General features: G+C 35.1%; 1 protein-coding gene across 2 annotated transcripts in view; it reads right to left on the reverse strand.

The window, feature by feature from the left end:
- The window catches only part of PIBF1 (progesterone immunomodulatory binding factor 1), a 123,403-nt gene that overhangs the window by 12,312 nt on the left and 89,809 nt on the right, over positions 1-21,282 (reverse strand). For both annotated transcript variants that reach the window (XM_049815607.1, XM_049815608.1), the window contains 2 exons: positions 19,618-19,748; positions 10,293-10,377 (listed from right to left, as the gene is read on the reverse strand). In XM_049815607.1, the coding sequence (XP_049671564.1) occupies positions 10,293-10,377; positions 19,618-19,748 (216 nt within the window). The remainder of the gene's footprint in view (positions 1-10,292; positions 10,378-19,617; positions 19,749-21,282) is intronic.

Below are 21,282 nucleotides of genomic sequence, written 5' to 3' on the forward strand. Positions count from 1 at the left end.
TATCCCAGTGCACATAAAAACTTAAAATGAACTCACAGATCTGTGACTATATAGAACTACAAACTACTTCCAGTTTTATAAGGTGAATGCATTAGAACTGTGGCAACAATAAAACGGCCCGGTCATTGCAGTGAACACATTCTGTCTTTTTAGATACATAAAAATCTCTGCCTATTTCAGCTGTATCTTAAATTTGTTCTTAACGGTTAAATCTTTCTAACTTCTTAAGAAAAATAGGAAATAATTTGTCTCACAATTCAGAACTTGCATGTCAAATTCTGTAAGTTTTTTTTCACTTTTTGTATTGAAGATCAGAAATATATTTGCAATTATAACTAGGACTAAATCCTCCAATATTTTTTTAATCTGAGCCATTGTGACATTCATTTACTCAAATTCAAGTTTAATAAAAAGTATGCTTTCTCGAGTAAGTTCTACTCACAGGAAACAGATGCTAAAAATGCTAATGTCAAAACAGCCTTATTTGCATGAATTATTATGTAGAAGTTCTTGTATCTTCTAAGAGGGGAAAATTTTAGTTTGATTCTCCCTGTCTCTGGTATTTCTTAAAGAGTATTTAAATTCACTTTCCACTTGGTAATATTCAAGTGCTACCATAAAGTGAACAAAAGTAAAATTTGTACACAGCTGGATAAGCAGCAGAATGTGGTGAAAATATTCAGAGCCAATATAGGAAAAATGAATATAACAGAACATCAGTTAAACGTTCAGAAAATCTCAACAATTTATCGTTTAAAAGTTTATCACTTTAACTGATTATAGCTCTCTCAAAACCATATAATTTAAAATACACATACCAATTCCATCCCATAATCCATAAATAAGTTGCATTTTGCCTATGAAACGTCCCATTTTTGAGTGCAAAAAATGTATTTATATTTGACTTATATTAACTAACATTACTAAACCCTGTGTTATCATGGTTTCCAAGATTCTTAAAAAAAATAAAAAAAAAGCTGAGTAGAAATCACCATTTAGTACACAATTGTTTAGTGTATACCACTGTGAATGGAAAGATAATTCTTTAAAGAATATATAGGAAATCTAGTAAGACATTCTGAATAATACAGCTCCAAGAAAAAGAATGAATGTACCCAGCTGTTAAACTCTTCCTCCTCCTAAATTCAGTACTATTTGGAAGTCAAGTTTTATAAAAGCTTGACAGCAACAAAACAGATAACAAAAATGAGAAATACTGCTTAGGAGCATATTTTTCCTTGTAAAAAATGAGCCAGAAACTTCTCTACACTCGTTTAGCAATGTAAATGTCACTTTGTTTCTCCAAGCTTTAAGCTGAGAATAGCTCCAGGGCTTACTTGTGATGCAGAAATGTCCCTGTAATCTACTTAGAAAACATGCAGAACATTAATAGAAACTAGAATCCTGGAACATAAACGTAGCATAAGAAAAATGATAATTACTCTGTGGCTTAACATTTAAAAAGAGAGCTAAGCATTGTACATCAGCATTTTTTTATATAAAACAAGTTGCAGCACATAGATGAGCAGGAAGTCATTCACTTTAGAAACACAAATAATTTTGACATTATCATGTACAATCTTTTACACAGAAAAGAGGGGAAAGAGGCAGAGCTAGAGATTGTTTGAAGGCACCTGTTACCAATCACTTCTTTTCAGTCATGTCTTCCCAACCCCTGCAGATACCCCTTCCTTCCCCTCTCCCCCAACAAAGCAGTTTTCTCCTTTTATCCACTAAGCTTCCATCCCTGATTAAACACGTACTGCCCTTCCCCTTATGACTCCAAAGCTTTTTATGAGCCTCTGAACTTCTCTCTACCTCTGTTTTTTGCAGATGGCAGCTGTTGCTACTCTCCAGGTTCCTAAATCCAACGCATTGGCTTTCTGTCCTAGGTTACTTCTAGTCAATCTTCTTCAGCATAAGTTAATTACAGCTAAGGATAGTATTAGCCGTACTTTACAGTATGACTAATAATGAAATGCTGAAAACTCATCTGGAATCCTCAAGGTCATTGCTGAGATGGAATGAAACTGTGGACGTAGAGAATTTAGCAGTGAGGGGCATTCCCCAGGGGAATACAGAAGTAAGAAAGATAAACATGAGAATATAGGAGTAACTGGTCAAAGTAAGGTAAAGCACAGATACTTCAGGAGACCTTGCTTCTCCTCAAAAGAGGAAAAGAAGAATAAAAGCACCTTACTTTTCTTTGACTTCTGTAGGCCAGATAACAGGATAACTATTGGTAAGTAACAGGGTTTTGTGCCGGATACTGACATGAGATGAATATGTGCAAGCACAGAGACCACTAGATTCTCAGACACTGGAAGCATTAAAATTTTGAAACAATGTCATGGAACTGCAAATGCTTCTGATAATTCACGTGGCCATGTTTAAAGTCTAACATTCATCAAGATTTATATAAATACTCGGGAACCTTAGCCTGATCTTTTATGGAAGCTCTCTGAAAAACTCTTAGAGCCATTAACAAACTATGCGTATCCTAACAGGACTAATTAGTAGCTGTTCCTTTTGCTTGATCACGTGGACTCTCTCCAATCTTACGCACGCTCAGAAAATGCATTTGGCAACCATTTATTAAAAAAAAAAAGTCAGATTTTCTACATTTTAAAGATAATAAAATAACTATTTTCTGTTCTTAACTTCACCTTTCTCTCTCATTTGTTCTCTTTTTCTCTATTTTTACTTATTACCTACACAATGCTGCCTCATGTTTATCTCCTTTTCTTGCACCCTATTAGATCCTCTGTTTGCTTGGACAAAATAAGCTACACTTTGAATCTCATTCAAAGAGCTCCAGCCTGCTGTGATTTTTTTTTTTCTCTTTTTTTTTTTCAGAAAATATAATGTAAAAAAAATAAAAATAATACATCCATTCCATGGTTCAAATAAAAAAAATCATTAGATTTAATTTTTAAGAGACCTGCAGGACTTTGGAAAGTGGCCTTTTTCAGGAGACATGGATTAAAAAAATGAATGTAAATGTAAATTCTCCGAACGACACAAAGTGAAAATGTAATTTGTATGGGAAACTACTTCCAAATTACAATCAGTTCATATATAAGAAGATGACTTAGAGAAAAGAGTTAATTTGTGTCTAGTTAGGAAAAAGAAACACTGAAGAGATTTTTCTCTTCAGGCTTTTGAACTGAAACATGTAAGGAAAGAAGAACGGCTGTGATTAAGATACTGCATTAGGACACATGAACTCTTAACCTCTACCACCAACTCTGGGGAGTTTTGGGCAAACCACCGTTTCTTTCATTGTGGTTGTTGCTTCAGCCAAACAGGGCTAGTGATACCCTTCTGCTTTAAGTTGTGAGGATAATATTTGTGAGGTGTTCAGTTACTGTGGTGAAGGCCAGAGAAATATTCAATTACTAAGCAGGATTATTTTGACATATTGTTAAGAAACCGTGAAAACCTGGAAAGAGGGAAGAGATACATGGTGGTAAAAGAAAAACATTAGGTTTACTCATAAATGGTGAGTTATACATCAGATTTGGAAAGCTTCTGACCTGCCAATTGAAAAATGAGTTCAACATAACAGTCACTTAGGCAATTTGCATTTTAATATCAACCTGGTAGACTATTCTCAGCAAGAACAGCTCAATAACAGTTTCTTATACTATACGTTTTAAAAAGAATAGGAGCGTGCAATGGCTAACCTAAATAAATTTTAACCCGGTCTAATTGAACATTCGTACCAATTCACGTACACATATTTAGCACTCAATTTGAGTGACACAACAATTTACTGACATAAGCTAACTGGATTTAAGTAAACAAATAGCAGTCAAAACCCATGTGTCTGTATCCATTTAACTGATTGATAACAAATAGGTTTGTTTAAACTACTACGACACGTTTTCTACTTTGTCCCATAACAGATAGCCGTAGCCTGGTTTCTGGTTGCTAGCTTCCCTTGAAGAGCTTTGGCACAGTAACACATGAATGTGTCAATAAGGCAGGTGACTAGTTCAGCAAGTTTACATTCTATCACTTGTATGCACAGCTGCTAATGTATCACAAGTGCACAGATGTGTAAAGGAGATAAAATATCAGGTTTTCATATCTTTTTAACATGTATATAATACTCATGTGCTGATAACTAATCATGTCTGCATAAACAATTGCATTATAGGAAATTAATGAGTATTACAAACAGCCTTCATTTGCACCATTTATGTCATAATTTTTTATTTCTTACTACAATAGTTTCACAATATTAGTTTTACTTTTATAGATTCAAAGTTACTGTATTGCCAGACTGCATTGCACACAGGTGATTTCAATCAGTTAAAAAGAAAGACAGTGTAAATTAAGTTAACTCCCTTATACTCATATAAACTGAAACAGATCTTAGCACTTAGAGGAATACCTATTTAAAGCCTTCTATTGGTGTCTCTTACACCACTGCCTTATTTTTGTTTCCATTCGTACCTCCTAGGATATTTCTATTTAAAACATAAAATGATCCCCTCCACTTGTTATACTTGCTCTGGTTTTTTTTTTCTCCCAAAACAATGGATTATGAACTCCACATTAAAAATATAAACAAGTTTGTTAATCTTCAAGATTTTAGAAGTCAGTTTCTACACTCTGCACTTTGAATCGGAAAAGCTAAAATAAATAGATTTAATTGTGCAACATTATTGGTTTTCTTTACTATGATAAGTCTGCATCTTAAATATCTGAAGAAATAGTACAATGCCATACATCAAAGCATAGCAAATTTATAACCTCTTAAATGTAACCTCAGAAAATGATTACTAAAACTTCTTGCCAAACATCTGAGTGCTGACAGACTGCCCTTCCAAGTTTTCATCTGAAGTTTGCAAGCCAATGGATAAAGTCTAAAATTGCACTTCTGATGTTCCAAAATACTAACAACTGCATCAAGCATGAAAGGCAATGGAAGTGCCAAGATCACAGAGCTCACGGTAAGTATTTCTTTTAGTCAAAGGCTGACTGTTGGAAGAGAAGGAAAAAAAAACCCAGATAAAAGGAATCATGGATCAAGAGCTTCAGCTAAAAAGATTTAGTGGATTCATCCCACTTAACTTCAGCACTTAACAGAGAACTGCTCTTTGGTGCCTTTAAGTTATAGATTCCCGTTATCTGCACAAAAGGATAAAGTTTGGATGCAGATAAAGGATGGCACAGAAGCTTCATGTGCTATACTCTACAGTTTCGGACACGAAATGCCCTCTTTTTCACAGGTAAGTAATATTGACATATAAATATTTTTACTTGCTCTTTTCCTTGCTGGACCCTTTCCAAAGGTGATTCAAACTGCTAACCTAACAGACAGCAATTCACTTTTGTGGTTTTCTTTGTTTGGTCAGGTTAGGTTTCTGTAGTGATCTGCATGGTCCCAGTGCAGCATCAGAGATGTGCCAGAGCTGGTGCAAGAGGAGGAGAGAGAAGGAGAACTAGGAGCAAAGAGGTAAGGCAGTGTTGATGGCTATTGGGTCAACTCAGCTGTAATGTATAATTTCATCCCGATTTATGCTTTGAAGGAATATCCTTCTTACTTGTGGCTCCCCTGACTATACAAAGACACTAGGGCAAGAAGGGTCCCAATCTGGGGGTAAGTGCTGAAGTTCGAGTGGAAAGAATCAAGAGCACAAGTCTTTTTTTCTGTGTGTGGTTTGGTTATCCACAGTTAAAGATAGAGGGTCAAAAGTGTAAAGTTCAGCTGATTAAAAACAGAACACAGACTACAAATAATAATGCAAAAAAAATCTGGATTTGAAATATCCTTTTTTAAAAAAAACGAACACTGTTTACTAGAAGGTTATTAATGAGACACCCCATTGTTCCTCCAAACAATGTTTTAGGCTCTTCTGATGGATCTGGAAAACCAATTAAAACCCTACTGGTTATCTTGACAAAACATATAAAATTTCTTAGTCTTGAATCAGCTGAAAAATTTGGCTGTACTAACTGTACTTGCTATCATGTGCTGAGGGGTTTACAAATGGCATCACAATACTGCACACCCTGGTTCCTTCTGATAGCTCAAAGAGGGCAGCAGCACTGTGAAGGCTTTATTATGAACCTCTAAGAACATAAGCTCAGCATGATCCTGGATACTGATCATTCACGATAATGCCATTGAACTCCCTCTCAGATAGCGAAGTTTGCATTTATCCATACGAAGAAGTTAAGAAATTTTATTGCAGCAGCCAATTCTCAATGATCTAAATGAGAAGCTAGATTAAAAAGTTTTCCACATTCATTTGCTAATTAATTCAGAAAAAAAGAGGAAATAGCAGGCCAAGAAACCATTAAGAATCTGGGCCAACAATATAACCTAACAAAAAAGAGCTTTAATTTTTCTCCTTCATGGGGAGACCCAAACTTTTAAGAATGTGTATAGTCAAATGATCAATTTTCACTTTAATTTCCCACAGCAAAATATAATAATCATCACCAAATTAGCCGTCTACATAATTTGAAATAATGAACTATTTCATTACATGAATATCTAGTGCATTTTTTTCCTGTAATAAAAGAGCTCACGTAAGAGCCCTATATAAATTCTTCCAAGATTCAGACTTAAATGTTTAACTTTTTTCTTTCAGAATTAAGGTATGTGAAAAGGGAAGTAAGATCAAGCATGAATGTAAGTTCTTTCTTTTAAAAGTGTATAAAATGCTATAATTGCCTCTAAAGCAAGCATTATGAATCCAGCTGATATCACAAGGAGATAAAAATAAAAAAACCCAATGCCTCAAAATTCTAACATTTCATTTAAAAGAGTTAATACAGTCTGAGACCACACAGGCTGGAATACCTTAAGTTAAAACTGTATACTTATTGGAACATGTCACTGTAAGACAGCAGTAACATTGTTTTGGCACTTTGCTTGTACTTTTAACATACCTAAACTCCATTTTATGTTAACTATGAATATCTTGGGTTTATCTATTCAAGAATTCTAATGTTTTTACTTGCAAACATGAGGGCAACAAGGTAATTCCTAACAAGACGTGACAGTTTAGTATGTCCAATGACTCAACAAGACTGATAGTAATCATACTACATGGATAGCACGTACAGAACACAAACGCATAATTAATATTTTTTCAAATTGCATAAATCTGTGTTTACACATTGCATGTTAATTTTATTTAAAAACACATACCTTGTCTAAATGAAGTTAAGTCTTTACTAACCCAAGATTAGAAAATTTGGATTGTTTTTCTTCTATTAGCAGGAATAGTTACTGTGAAATTGTGATGTTACTGCATATTTAACTGTTTTATTAAGATGGCAAAAAAATTTAGTTGAAGACTAACTCACTGTTAACTAAGTTGTCCTATCCTGTACAAAGATTTCAATACATGAGTTAATTGCCTTTTAAAGGAATCAATAAACTGTAAAACTACTGGAAGAGGTCTGCATTAAAAGTAAAAAGAATAAAAGGCTGCATTAGGAATAAACACAAATGACAAAAGTTAAACATACATACACACACACACAAAAGCGACTTGTTATTTTCACACATTTTCCTAAAAAACCTTTAGCTTATTTTAGTGTTTCTTAGGGTTTTTTTGGTGTGTTGTACTGGCATTTCATAATTTTCTTCCCCCAAACATGCAACTGCTAATGTTTCTTTTTCTGTATTTATATACTTTTCTGCATAGGCAACTTGAAAAAAGCATTATCACTGTTAGGTAAAACAATATGACTAATATGGCCTATTTTTAACAGATATAAAAAGAAATTTAACAAAACAGTAACAATTTTGGAAATATTTGCTCAATTTCTAACATCCAGGGTAAGAGGAACATTCAAGACAAAGTCTGTTTCAGACTCGAGTATTTGCTTTCTTCTTTATAAAGCCTGCCTCACTCAGCCTTGCTTGCATTGTTTGCCACAGTTTGAAAATTTTAAGTGGTGAAATGACACAAAGCAGCAAACTGCTGCATATCGGGATTAGTTTATGAGGCTACTCACAGGGGCTAGTGTTGTTTGGATGTAAACAATGTCACATAGCTTTGAGGCATAAATTTTGCAGTTTTATTACAAAACATTGTTAAATTTTACCTTCATTTATCACTTCCTGCTGATTTTAATCTGCTGCAATGCACCTTGGTTGATATAACACTACTAAAACTAGGCAACCAAGGCATAACTACTTTGAGAGCATAACTACTTGGCAGCAGCACTACCTGGGAGAGAAGGAGTAGGAACAGGAAATTTTGAAAGAAATTAATTTGAAATTAGCCTGCCAAGGGCACATCATATTGGAAATTCAGAAAATTCACTATATGTTTATACAATTAAGTCACGTTCCCTCAGAGTATTTTTCATATCATTAACATAATGATATGATAATGCATTAATATAATGGTAAGGCTTATAAATTATCTAGAAATGCTTTAAATGTTTTCCATTACATTAATAGAGACCAGTGGGTCTCATATAAACAAAAAAATCACCAAAACTCAAAAGAAAAAAGCAAACTCAAATACAACCCAAACTGAACATTTGCCTTCATCTCCGTCTTGAATTTGAAATTTAAGTATACGCTGTGGGTACAGACATCAGAAATAAGAGCTATCAAATGATTACTTCTAATGCACCTACAGATGATCCTGCCAGATCAATGACACCTGCAGTTTGGGGAAGCATGTTCAATTACTCTCTTCTGTAATTAGACTATTTTAATCTCTATGCATGGAACTTCACAAGCACTACAATCAATTCAGAGAGTTAAATGCAAAAACTGTCCTAGGAGAAAATTGCATCAGACAAACATGCAGTGCAATTCAGCATAGAAAGTAAACAGCTTAAGAACTTGTTTTCTTTTTACTTTTAAGGTGTATCACATTTGAGATGCACACTCAGGGAACAGGATTAGTACGGTTTTCACTAAAGTTGAGGCTCACTTAGATGCAGCTGTCTGTGAAATTGTTTTGGTTTGGTTCTAACAAAAAATGGGTTTGTAACTGGTCAGCACAGACAAACTGGTTTGGACCTATTCCTGACATGGGTTTTGGTTTACTGATCTAAGAAGGGAATTTGGGGGAATAGCAAAGAAAGGAGATGGAGGAGAACAGTTTTGGAGGTGGAGTGAGAGGACTTCAAGAGATGCATGGATAGTCAGTTTTCTGTGGAAATAATGGTATTAGAATGAGTGATAATGCAATCTCAGACCGGGTAATTTAGGGGAATTGTAGATTCCTTGAAAGGAATCTTCCCATCTTCTCCTCTCTTCCCAGTCAAAGAATTGAAAGGATATTTTCAGAGAACTATTGATATAATGACTTTGTGATGATCTTTCTGAACAGGTAACTGGCTATTTAGGTCCCATCACTGCATACATATAACTTGTGATGGTTTTCCTCACATTCATAATTTTTGATTCATTAATGATGTATTTTCTCTGCGAATCCTTGCCATATCATTCAGCAGCTCTGGGAGATCATTTAACAGCTGCTCAAGGTCAGCTTTTGGTTTTATACCTTCAGTATTCTGTAGCTTCAGCAAACCTTACGTATTACTATTCACCCTTTTTCAGATCATTTTTGTAGGGGACTCCTTTGGTAAACTTCATTTATTTCTATGCTTTGTTTCAGACATTTAATCTGCAGAAAGATTTTCTCTCATACTCCATGACACGTTAGTCTCTTAAGATTGTTTAGAGAGAAATCTTGACAAAAGCCCTTTAGGAATCCCCATATAGAGCATTTATGTCTAAATGGCAAGACTTTTGCATACTTTCAGATCTGAGAGTGTATTCCAGCAGCACCCTGACTCCTTGCTTGGATGAAACTTGGGTAAGTACATAAAGAAGTACCCTGACTGGTGTCTGGAGGAAACCTGCGTGACTACTGTCCTGTTTTGGAGTTGAAAAGAAACTCGGATGGAAATGAATTGTGCAATGCTTTGTCCAGGTTTTTAGTCTCAATGACTGGAGAGCAGGGAGAGATACTGTGGCACGTGCAGGCCTTGCAGATTACATGTGTATCAATTTCATCACCTTTATCTAAATACTTGTTAAAAGCTTGCAAACCCTCAACACTTCGTAAGGCATCTCTGTTGACATAAGAAAGAACAGTGAGACTAAGTCATGAGAGAGAATTTAGCAACCGAGAGCCTCCTGAGCACCTGACGGACACCATCACCTCTGTTTCTGAAAACGACACAGACAAAAACCCCAACAAATCAAACTAAAGTAAACCAGTTTTTTCCCATGAGGTAAGGCTGAGGAGAGAAAAAACACACTTATGGTAGGAATGCTAAAGCAGGAAGATTACCTCACGGTGATTTAGAAGTCTCTCCAAATCTGCTGCCATTTGATTCTTGACACGCAGCAAAGCTGTCTTTTCTTTATTTAAAAGACTGGTAGAAAGAGGATAGGAAATGCAGTAATAGCAACAGATAATCTCTTTTAATCTTGTATTCTGGCTGAAACATGCATTTTCTAAAGCTAAATACTGGCAACAATGAAAATCTGCTCAAGTAATTGTATCAAAAGATCCTTCTCTATGTTCAAGAATTGGAATTTGTATAAGTGGGCCTGAATGTACCGATACATACAAAATCTTATTTTAGTCAAACAGAAATGCTATTCAAAATCTTCATAAAATATTGGGAGGCTTTTTTTGATTCTCTGAAGGGTAATTTAAATTATCAGAATCTTCTGTTAATATCTCTTGATTTCTTCTAGGCAAAATGAGCTCATTTTATAAGCAAAGTAAGGCTCCTTATATCTCAACTTCCATATCAAAATCTGGATTTCTTTGTTGTATGCATCACTAGTAGCAGCACACACTGTTCTCTCAGTATCACCTCTTTTTATATTACTGTATTTGGAATTTTGAAAGTAACAAATACAAGGAAAAACAACATCCAGCTCTCCCTTTTCACTGTGTAGTTTCTGAAGAAATTGTAAATGTATTTTTGCCATTTTTTATTTTATATTCCAGGATAATGCACGGGATCAAGTTTGTCCTGTGAACCAAGTATGAAAGCTGTTTTAGCATGAAGGCATTCTTGTATAGCACAATGTCAAGTTTAACTTTAATCGTTCTTTGTTTTTTTAGTTATAGAATATGAACATTTGAAATGTTTAGCATACGCATTCTGATTCCAGGCAGTAATTCTAATACAATTAAAGGTATTTCATATTTAGCCCCAACATCAGTTTCCAACAATGAACTTCAGACTAATGAATGCATAATGCCAGTATATGAACTAGTTTGTTAAAACAGCTAGAGAGATTTTCTTGGAAGACCGATGTTATATATGTTATTATCATGACTTAACTAAATAAGTTGTACAATATAAACTATAACATAAATCAACAACTATGCAAAATGCAATTCTGCATATAGAGTGTAAATATGTAATACTGAATACAGGTCAGGAGTTCAAAAGCAAATGTATTAAAATTTTATAAATGGAATGGAGTAATTACATATGTTGCAAACACAAATTATTTAATATTCCCAGTATTTAATCCAGAAATGATCAACCAAATAAATCAACCTTTTCTTTAATTGGCTGTGTATCATCCGCTTGTTTCAAATAAGCAACATCATCCTTTGCCCCAGAGATTTTCTGGCAGTTCCTTGCAAGCTCTGTACTGTAAATTATGACTGTCAGTTCCTTCTAGGCATTCATTAATTCTCAGAAAAATAGTATGCTTTGGCCAAATTGCTTAGTTGTCTGAGTTATTTAAAAGGAAAGTAGTAACATTTATGAAAAACTACAAAGATATTTTAATATTTTCAAGAATTTTGCTTTCTGTGACATTTTTAATCATGATGAAATTGCTGTACTATTTTTTTTCCTGGGTTCATGTGTTGTAACTTACGTCATTTTTTTCTTGGATTTCTGTACTTTCTAACAGGATAAACCAATCCTTTTAGAGCATGACTCACAAATGTATTAGAGAGGTAATAATAAAAGTTCCTTTATGCCTTAAATAGTGTACTGAATAAGCATAAACATCAGTGTTCATGACTAAACCAGAAATTCATGTTCAAGGTTCAATTTCATCTACAGAACAGGACCTATTCTAGTTATACCTTCTGAAACAATATGACACGACCGATCCATGTGGAGCAGTTCTAATTTTCTTTGTTTATGGTCAAATACAGGAATTAGACTATGACATCATTCAGTAGCACTTCATATGTTTTCTGTCATACATACGAATACAGAATTACCAAAGCACATGCAGACTTCAGATTTAGTAGTTTTGCAACAGTTACGCTTTTTCATCATTGCAAATACAAGGAAATAATTCATATATTTCTGAAAGAATGCTGAAAAAGAGGCATATATACATTTAACAGAGCGAGAAAGCAGTTACTAGACACAAAGATAATAATTTCACGCCTATAATGACCAAGTAAAGCAGAAATACCTTCACAAGTTCAATTTTGGGAAGATGACTGACCATTTCAGTCCCTGTTATGAAAACATTCTGAACAGGCATGTTGGATATCAGCAGTCGAGGAGGTTCTAGCTTTAAACTACCCTACACTTCCATCATACAGTAGTTTAACCTAATCCAGTTTTAATTAGCAGTGTAACAAAACAGAGAGCAGCTTTACAGTTTGTTTCAGCTGACCTAAGTGAAAACTGTTGCTGAAAAATCATCCTTCCCTAACCAGCTACTGGTGTACTAGAAAATTTGTGACCATGTAAGTAGGTCACTTCACTGAACTGGATGGAAGATGGAGTCTTTTTAAAGGCTATTTTCCATGTGGATCACCAAAACAACTTAATTTTCCATGTACAGTGGAAACCCACAGCTGAAGGTAAGGATGAGACTGCTTCACTTGGTGACAGAGCGCCTTAACTGTCTTACTATGATTCTGAAACCACAATCTATGAGTCTAGACAAACCAGCTTCTCACACCTGAGCGTAAGGTTTATAACTTTCATCTGAAGATACAGAATCTTCTTGACCATCTTTAAGCATACTTTTAAGTTTTCATGATATAGAGATGTATTAAAGTACTACAGTACTAAACATTAAAAGAAGTCTTCCAGTCACTTGTCCTGGGGTGAAAACCTGTGAACGCTTGGGAGAAATGGGCTGTGTTGAAATGATCTAATATCCCTGGAGTTACTTAAAAGCACAAATGGCTGTTTTCACACGGCAGGGCAACTGTAGATCATGCTGTGCTCCACAGTCCTGGTCACTGATTGCTCCATCCCGAGCGTGGAGAAGGTGCCCTTTGTGATACATATAACTGTGGCCCCAAAAGTCCAGGTTGGAGAATTAACTGAAAAGTAATGCAGCTCCTGCCTTTTTCTGTGTGCCTGGGTTTCCAGAAGAAACCAAAATGTCTGGGTGGAGATTCAGTTTCATTCCATCATGCTTTCAAAACCTAGCCAGGTATGAATCCAGGTACCAGGAATGCAGGACTTACCATGGAATACACTTGTCGTATACATACACATTGCTCACAGCAACCACTGGCTTGTTCTGTTTCACTTTATTCAGGATCTAAAGCAAAGGTAGCTTGGATATGACAAGAAAGAGATTTTTAGGTGACTTGATTTTTCGGGAGAAGGGAGACTAACATTTCCCAGTCTCAGACTTCTAAAGACTTTTGAATTTGGGCAATTAAGCCATCTTTTAAAACTCTGGTGTAAATATACTAGCTACTATCCTGTTCAGAAGCTTTTATTATTAGATGTTCTGGATAATATGCTTATGCTGGACACACTAAATAAACATGGTTTTATATGTTACTAGTTTTTATTATTACTTCTATTCAGTTTGAAAAAACAGTAGGTTTCTTTTTCAGTGAACTGTGTACCCCAAATGCTGTAGGAAATAAGGATTCTGCCTTTCTGTTACTTTCACATTACAGCATGATGAAGTTGAAAACTGTTATGTTCATATATCATCAAAATTACCATCAAAAAAATCAAACACAGAAATAGTATATGTGAAGGTTTTGTACATAAAACTGAATATATAATATAAGTATATACTGCATCTATCCTTTCTCTGCAAATTACAGATGAATAGGTCAGAGCAGACAGCTAATTTTTAAAGTCTAAGTCAAATTTTCTTTGTAAGTCATGCAGTTAGAGAGAGGTATAAAAAATTCTGCAAATAAAAGTTCTTTAGAAGAGAGAACACATGAAGAAATTGTGATCTATCATTGTGCAGTTAAATAACCACAGATCAGATTTTTAAAGGCATTTGGGAGAGTGTCCAAATTGAAAAGAAATTACTTTTTCAAATTGTAAAAAAAAGAAAACCCAAACAACTTTTTAGAAGTTGTAATACGGGTCAGAAAACGTTCATTTGTAGAAAAAAATGAAATATGTATTTCTACAAATCTTGTTTGGAGCACTTCTCAGGTAAACTGTAGTAGTTTTGGAATAGATGATGCATATTTCACAGAATGGTAACATTCTCATAAAAAGCTCATTGCGCATTCTGTGATGGGAAAAAACTCAGCTAACACTGCATGCTGAGCTTTATAATGTTTGGATGGCAATTAGAGAACCCAAAATGTTTAGGTAAGGAACATTTCAGTACATAACTTCTCAGTGAGCAAAATCCTTGTACTGCTTCTAGATTTGCCACACAGTTAGGCTTTTGAGGAGTGCTTTTGGGTAAGTGAACCACTTTTAAAACCAGTCACTGGTGCTGAGAAATTTGAGTAACTGCATTTAAAACAAATACCCTCTCTTTATGAATGAAGTCCTGTTTAATGTCTCCAGTTATTTATAAACCTAGATGTTTTTAGCAGAAAATTATGTACTAAAACTACAATTACTTCACTACACACATAAGAATGAAATTCAGAGATTTGTTTTCCCACAGCATGACATAGTTACAAGGCATTTCTTTTCAAAAGGAGTGCTAAATGTGATGTTTTAATTTCTGGTTAAAGAACTGTATGCTAGAGATTTCTATAGTAGGAAGGAGTCATCCTCATACATACCACTGCTCTTATTAACCATCGCTATTTACTTTTACTAAGGAGAGTGCTATGTGGACTAACATAAATGAGAGGTTACTTAACAGAATATTTTGAGATATGTGGACCACCCATAAATTCACCCTGCAGATGCCCTGTCACTCAAGACCAGAGGTTTTGTATCTGAAGCGTATCTGCAGGTGCATCGCTCAGTCCACAAGCACACGAAGTGTTCTGCTCCCAGGGCCACCTCGGTTCTCTCCACGGCCAAGTGCTGGCACAGCCCCTGGCCTGCCTGGGGGAATTCTAAGGGGATGGGAAGGAAAGTGGTAGTGAACATAGGTGTGGGCCACATCTGACAGAGCTTCCATTACCCTTGAACAACCTCTCCTTTTATCTTTGAGTGGTAATACACTTGTGCCTTCACATTTGAATCTAAGCAGTAATGTCACACACCTGTAATAACCTGGAGATGGGTCCCCAAGCTGTTCCTGCAAATAACTAACAGCAATGACAGCTGGTCAGCTAAGCATTTACACCAACTACAAAAGCTCTTGCAGTTCTTAGTATGGCTAAAGATCCACAGAGCTGTGTGAAAGATGTCCAGAACAGACACACTTCTCAGCAAGCCACTGAAGTATCTCCAGCTCTGGTGGAGATTTAGTCTGGCACCTATTTTGACTTTTCCTCTCCTTTTAAGAAGAGGCTGGATGAGGCTTTGAGCAACCTAATCTAGTGGAAGATGTCCTTACCCATGGCAGGGGGGTTGGAACTAGGGGATCCTTAAAAGTCCCTTCCAACCCAAACCATTCTATGATTCAGTTTGACAGCTACTGACACAAGCAACCTTGAGTACTCAATTTGAATAGTGCTTTCAAGTGAGGGAGACATTTTGATATGGAGGGTCTGAAAGACAGCCTTAGGTCTAGAGGTCAGATGCTTAAAGATGAAGGCATGTAAGCTGCTCTGGTTAAAGTGAACTTTGAAGACCACATTGGAAGCAAACTTAGATGGATCTGCAGGACTTCTCAAGAGTACTGTATCAAAATGATCTACCTGAATCTGTCCCACTCCTCTTGTGGAAATAACTGCTGTCAGAAATGACACTTTCATAGCGTGATGCAGTATGGGGAATCCTGAAAACATCTGTTACCTGTCAAGGGACCACATTAGGCCACTTTAGGCCATTTTGTGAAAAATCCATAAAAATATGGCACAAGAACACCCACAGCCCAAACTAAGGAGACTGCTGTCATAGATAGCCTTCCTCATAGTTGCCCTCCTCTTGTGCTGATTTCATCAAGACTGTCTATTTCATCAGAGAATCAAAACCACATCCAGTAACAAACAACAGCCTTCTCAATAGACAAGGAAATACAAAGCACTGCAGGTTGCTGCAAAACATTTATAAGGTTGCAAGAAAGTACTGATTCATCATCCTGGGAAGTCTGCTGGAACCTAACCACACTAGGAGTATGTTCTAAAAAGATTATTGGCTGTCATCACTGTGCACAGAAGCCAATTATGGATTAAGTCTGAAAAAGTAAATTCACTTGCAAATTAGTCCTCACTGATCCGTCCACACTCAAGTGAGAGGTGATAGAGAACACTGGCACTGATACACAGATGTGACTGCTCTACTTAGGGAATCCATGATTTACATAATGCAGAACCATCTCTCTTGAGCAGATGAGATAAAAATGCAACACGAAAAGAACACTCCTCCACCATAGATTCTGCACGCTAAATACAAAGGAAAGAAAAGCACGATCAAGCACATGGCAGCTGTGAGGATAAAACTAAGTACTCAGTCTTGATTGTCAGCGTGCAGGGATATCAACATTATGTTAATTTTTCTACAATCTGGTACTCAAATATGAGATTTTTTAAAAATTATATTAAAAAACACTAGTATTTTTAAATACTGCCTGAAAACAAGAATTTGAACATTATTTTTCTGTTAGCTGGTACTTGTGATATTGCTTTTTAGAAATAAAACTAATGCATGTATTGTGTGTAAAATTTTAAAAAAGAATAATGTGCTTTGTATAACTTTAGCATAAATTAAACCTCAAAGAGGCTACTGCAGAACTGCAGTATTAACTATAGGTAACGTTTGAAAAAAAAAATTTCATTTTGAAAGGGCTTTACAATTATTAACTTTTTCCCTCAGCTCTGAGATAGAGAAACCAGGCTTCATATACCATGAATTCACTATTACTTTTCTAAGAGCACCAACTTTATCTGCAGAATTTAGGGCCCTCCTTGAGGAACATTAATTCTCTGAACTGATCCTCTCAAAAATATTCCACAAATCACCCAACAAAATGCTGTTTAATAAACTAAGACGGATAGGAATAGTGGTCTAAATCTTTTGATCCAGCAGAGCTTCACTTGGCATATATTTGGTAGGGATTATCATTAATTTACTTAAATCCCATTCTGATTCAGTTCTGGAATAGCTGGGAGCTAGACTGGTCCCCAAAGTAATCTGAAATCACCTAAGGGATATTTTAATTTAAAACTGCCATCAGCAGATTCCAAAAGGCTACCCTCATAACAAAAGATTGCTGGAATGTAATGGTCCTCTGGTAAGAAATCCCTTCCTCTAACCTTCCTCTCACTTATGGGAAAGCAAAGGACCAACGTTATTAATTTGATACCAGATTATGATTTCTCCTGTGCTCCAGGGAATATCAACTAACAATTTAGGACTTTTTTTTAAATGTGGAGTTAGGAATAGCAAAATTAGAGACTACTGATATGTACAAAAAGCCCTAAGACATTAGGCTGTTTCCAAGAATTTCACTGGCCTATGAAACTACAGCAAAGTTGAGGCAAACTTGTGATAAGGGAATAATAGTTATTTTTAGTTTACAAGGAATATTGGAAACTACAGGAAAAAACTTCTTACAAAAACACTTGATGTGCAAAGTAAATGTTATTTTTTTGCTATAAACCATTAAGGATAAAAATATTTTTTTATCAGACCACACTTTCATTACAGAAACATGGAGTAGTGGTGAGCACACCCCAGTTCACCACAGTAGAGTACTGCTGGTATATTTACCATGAATGCTCGCACTGTGGTACAGATCCATTTTCTTCCTTAACCTCAGGCACTTTAAGATGCCAAAAATTCTCTTTATAGTTAAAGGAAAGTAACAGGCATCTCTAGCAAATGACTCACTCCATCCAAAATCTGAATTGCTTTTTGAAGATGCCACTTCCTCCATGAACTACTAAGGAAAGCTGACCTGACTAAGTTCCTAAATTAGGTGCATTAAGTTGTAGGCTAAATTTAGGAAGAATATCTGGGCATACAGATAATTTGTAATGAGCCATAAAACCTCAAGAGAATCAATGTTAATAATGCATTTAAGTTGTTATATATTTTAAAGGCATGAAGCAAACACTTTCAGAAATTACCTCACCTATTTACTCCCTTTTTTCCTAGCTTTTGAGAAACTTTTGGACTAGTATGTGAATAATGAAAGGCGTTTTCATGTTATTGTAATCTAAAAATTTATTTTGCTAGTGACCAATACTTTGATGATTTTTTTTCATAATTGGAAAGCAAGATCCTGCATATAGTGAATGTTGTGATTTTTCATCTCCTGGAAAAATATAATTTACCTTTGAAGTTTTTCTTATAATATATCAAGTCTAGGAAAATATTAAAACCACTTGATTCTGGTATAAAAAAAAATACCTATTCTTATTCAATCATAGTTAAGCCCAGTGGAAGACATCTTGTCAGGAAGTACGAATGGAAATTTCAGTTTATTTATAAAAGTGTTGATTTATATATAGATTTACTTGGATAATAAGAAGTTTTAGGTATTCCTCAAGACATAACAAATACTATCGCAAACCATCAAAACACTCTGAATAGATACATATGTAAGCCGGTATGTAGGATAAAGTATTTAGCTATGGTGAGTCCTACTTCTATTTTCATTGCTTCTGCAGATTTGGTGGAAAAACCCTGTATTTTTCATGTAATTGCTTCATAATACAATCACATCATAATTGTTACTGTACGTGTTTCCTAAACCAAGATACCACATAAATACCTAATAGTTAAAATGCTAATTATTCTGTAGTGCAGTGGGACACAGCTATCGACTTCCTTGAAAATCAAGGGGCAGATTATTTTATAACAGCTTACTTGTGAATCAGATGTTGAACATAGTTTATAAAGCTGTATGATAGTGGGAAGTTGCTCAGTGGCCAGAGTTCTGACAGCTGGATATTACACCAAATCAGAGAGTCTCTGCTAGAGGAAGTCTGCTCGAGTTATGCCCAAAATACTCTTTGCTGGTGGACTAGTCTATAATTTTTCTCTGACTTTATTTCGTTATTTTTACTTTTGTACCTCTGGGGTGCCATTCTTTCCTTTTACTCTTCTGAACTTTCCTCTACTTCATGAGAGCTCTTCTCAACTCCAAACCTACTTTAAACCTGACTGTCATTGCTGCTTTTCCAAACCTAAAGACTCTCTTTTGATAGTATGAGAGAAATCACAGATGCTAGAGTTCCAGCATAAAGACTGGACTTAGTCAATGATGGAGTGTCAACATCTCCTACTTCATGGCCAATAACATAATTGTCTTCTAATAATAAACACGTAAGTGATTCTACTTTCAGTTTAAAATAAAGAAACAGTCATTTTACTTACCTGACATCTTTTTCAAGCTGTGCAATATGTTCTTTCTGTAGACTTATTTGAGAATCTCTCTGTTGCACAGTTTCAATGAGATATTTGTATGGCTGTTGTACTTGATTCAACAAAGAATTTGCTCTATCAAGCTGCCACAAAAAGAAGTATTACTACTATAAATCTTAGCATTTATAAAGCATAATTACCTGATTATTACTGAATTATTATATTATTGATTATTACCAATTGCATAATAATATAAACCCCAAACCTGTTACTTAACAGAAAAAATGAAACAAACTACCCTCAAATTACTATCTAGTACATTATCCTCTCACTTTCTTGTTCTAATTATATGGTATTTTCACTGCAATCATGCTTCCGTTCTCTACAGTTTCCTAATCTGCATTTTCAAGAGTTTTAATGTAACAGCTTCTATTGATGAAAAAGATTAGTATAGACAAGGCCTCTGTTTGTTCACCTTACTGACCACAAGTGACTTTTTTTAAAACAGTATTCTACTACAATGGAACTTTCAGCTCAGAAATTGAATCTAAATGAACCCACAGTAATTATGGAAGAAAAGTTCCCTTTCCTCTAATCAATTACTGTATATGAATAGTGAAATCCTACAGGATGTTTACAAGAGTAGTATAAAACGTCATACCCTAAATAGGAAATAAACCTTTCTAGCCCTATTCCCTGAAAAAATTAGGATCACTATGTTTAAAAAGCTTGCATGATATGGCTGGCATCTTCAGCAATATAACAAGATCATTCACTAAAATACGTACTGAATTAAGATTGCACATCAAGATTTAGCAGTTTCAGCAGCTGGTATACATACAAGTCAAGAATACCAGCTAGATTCTTTAAAAAATGAATTAAAATACTTTAAAGTTTAGACACAAACAGGTCTAATGGAATGAATTCAATGGAAAATGGTTAAGCTTTCCAATTAGTTTATAAAATTTCTCAATAGATTAAACAACCTGCATTTGCCAAATCAGACTCAGGAGCCAGCTGTCCTGTTTTGTGTTGTTCCAAACAAGCAGGGGAAAAAACCCGCCCTTCCTATAGAACTAGACCACTTAAATAATATTGCAGACTTTCTAAAAGCAGATTTTTCTCCTATTCACAATTTTCAAAACATGAGACTGTGTTTCCTTCTTTCTCTGATTCCATTGTATTTTTGTAGTAGTTTTACTTCTGCCCTCTACAGTCTGTCAAATGTGCTAAGAACTTAAAAGGTAATGGTTTACATTTATTAGAAAACAGAATACAGAGAAAGCTTTGCTCGCCTTACTGAAAGGGCGACAATAACATTGCACTTCTTCAAATTAATGCAAATCTTTAAGTATTATTTAAACACTTTGGTTCCTTCAGGAAATACCTGTTTTAGTCCACAGTGAAATTCAAAGTTTATTGTAGCGAAGTAAAAAAAACCCCAGACAATCATCTTCTTGAAGAAACTAATTATCTTCAATAAACTGATAAGCAATTTAAAAAGCTATTATTTTTCTAAAAGCACAAGCTATCAAAAAAGATCTCTTTCAGGTAGACAATAGAGCGTCATGACAAACAGGCAATTCCAAGGCACGGAGTACTAATCTCTAGGATAGTCTAAAAATTGCAGTATAAAGCTTTGAGGCTGCCATTACAGGAGAAAATTACCAACTGATC

Source organism: Accipiter gentilis, chromosome 13, assembly GCF_929443795.1.
Source record: "Accipiter gentilis chromosome 13, bAccGen1.1, whole genome shotgun sequence".
NCBI classification, from domain to species: Eukaryota; Metazoa; Chordata; class Aves; order Accipitriformes; family Accipitridae; genus Astur; species Astur gentilis.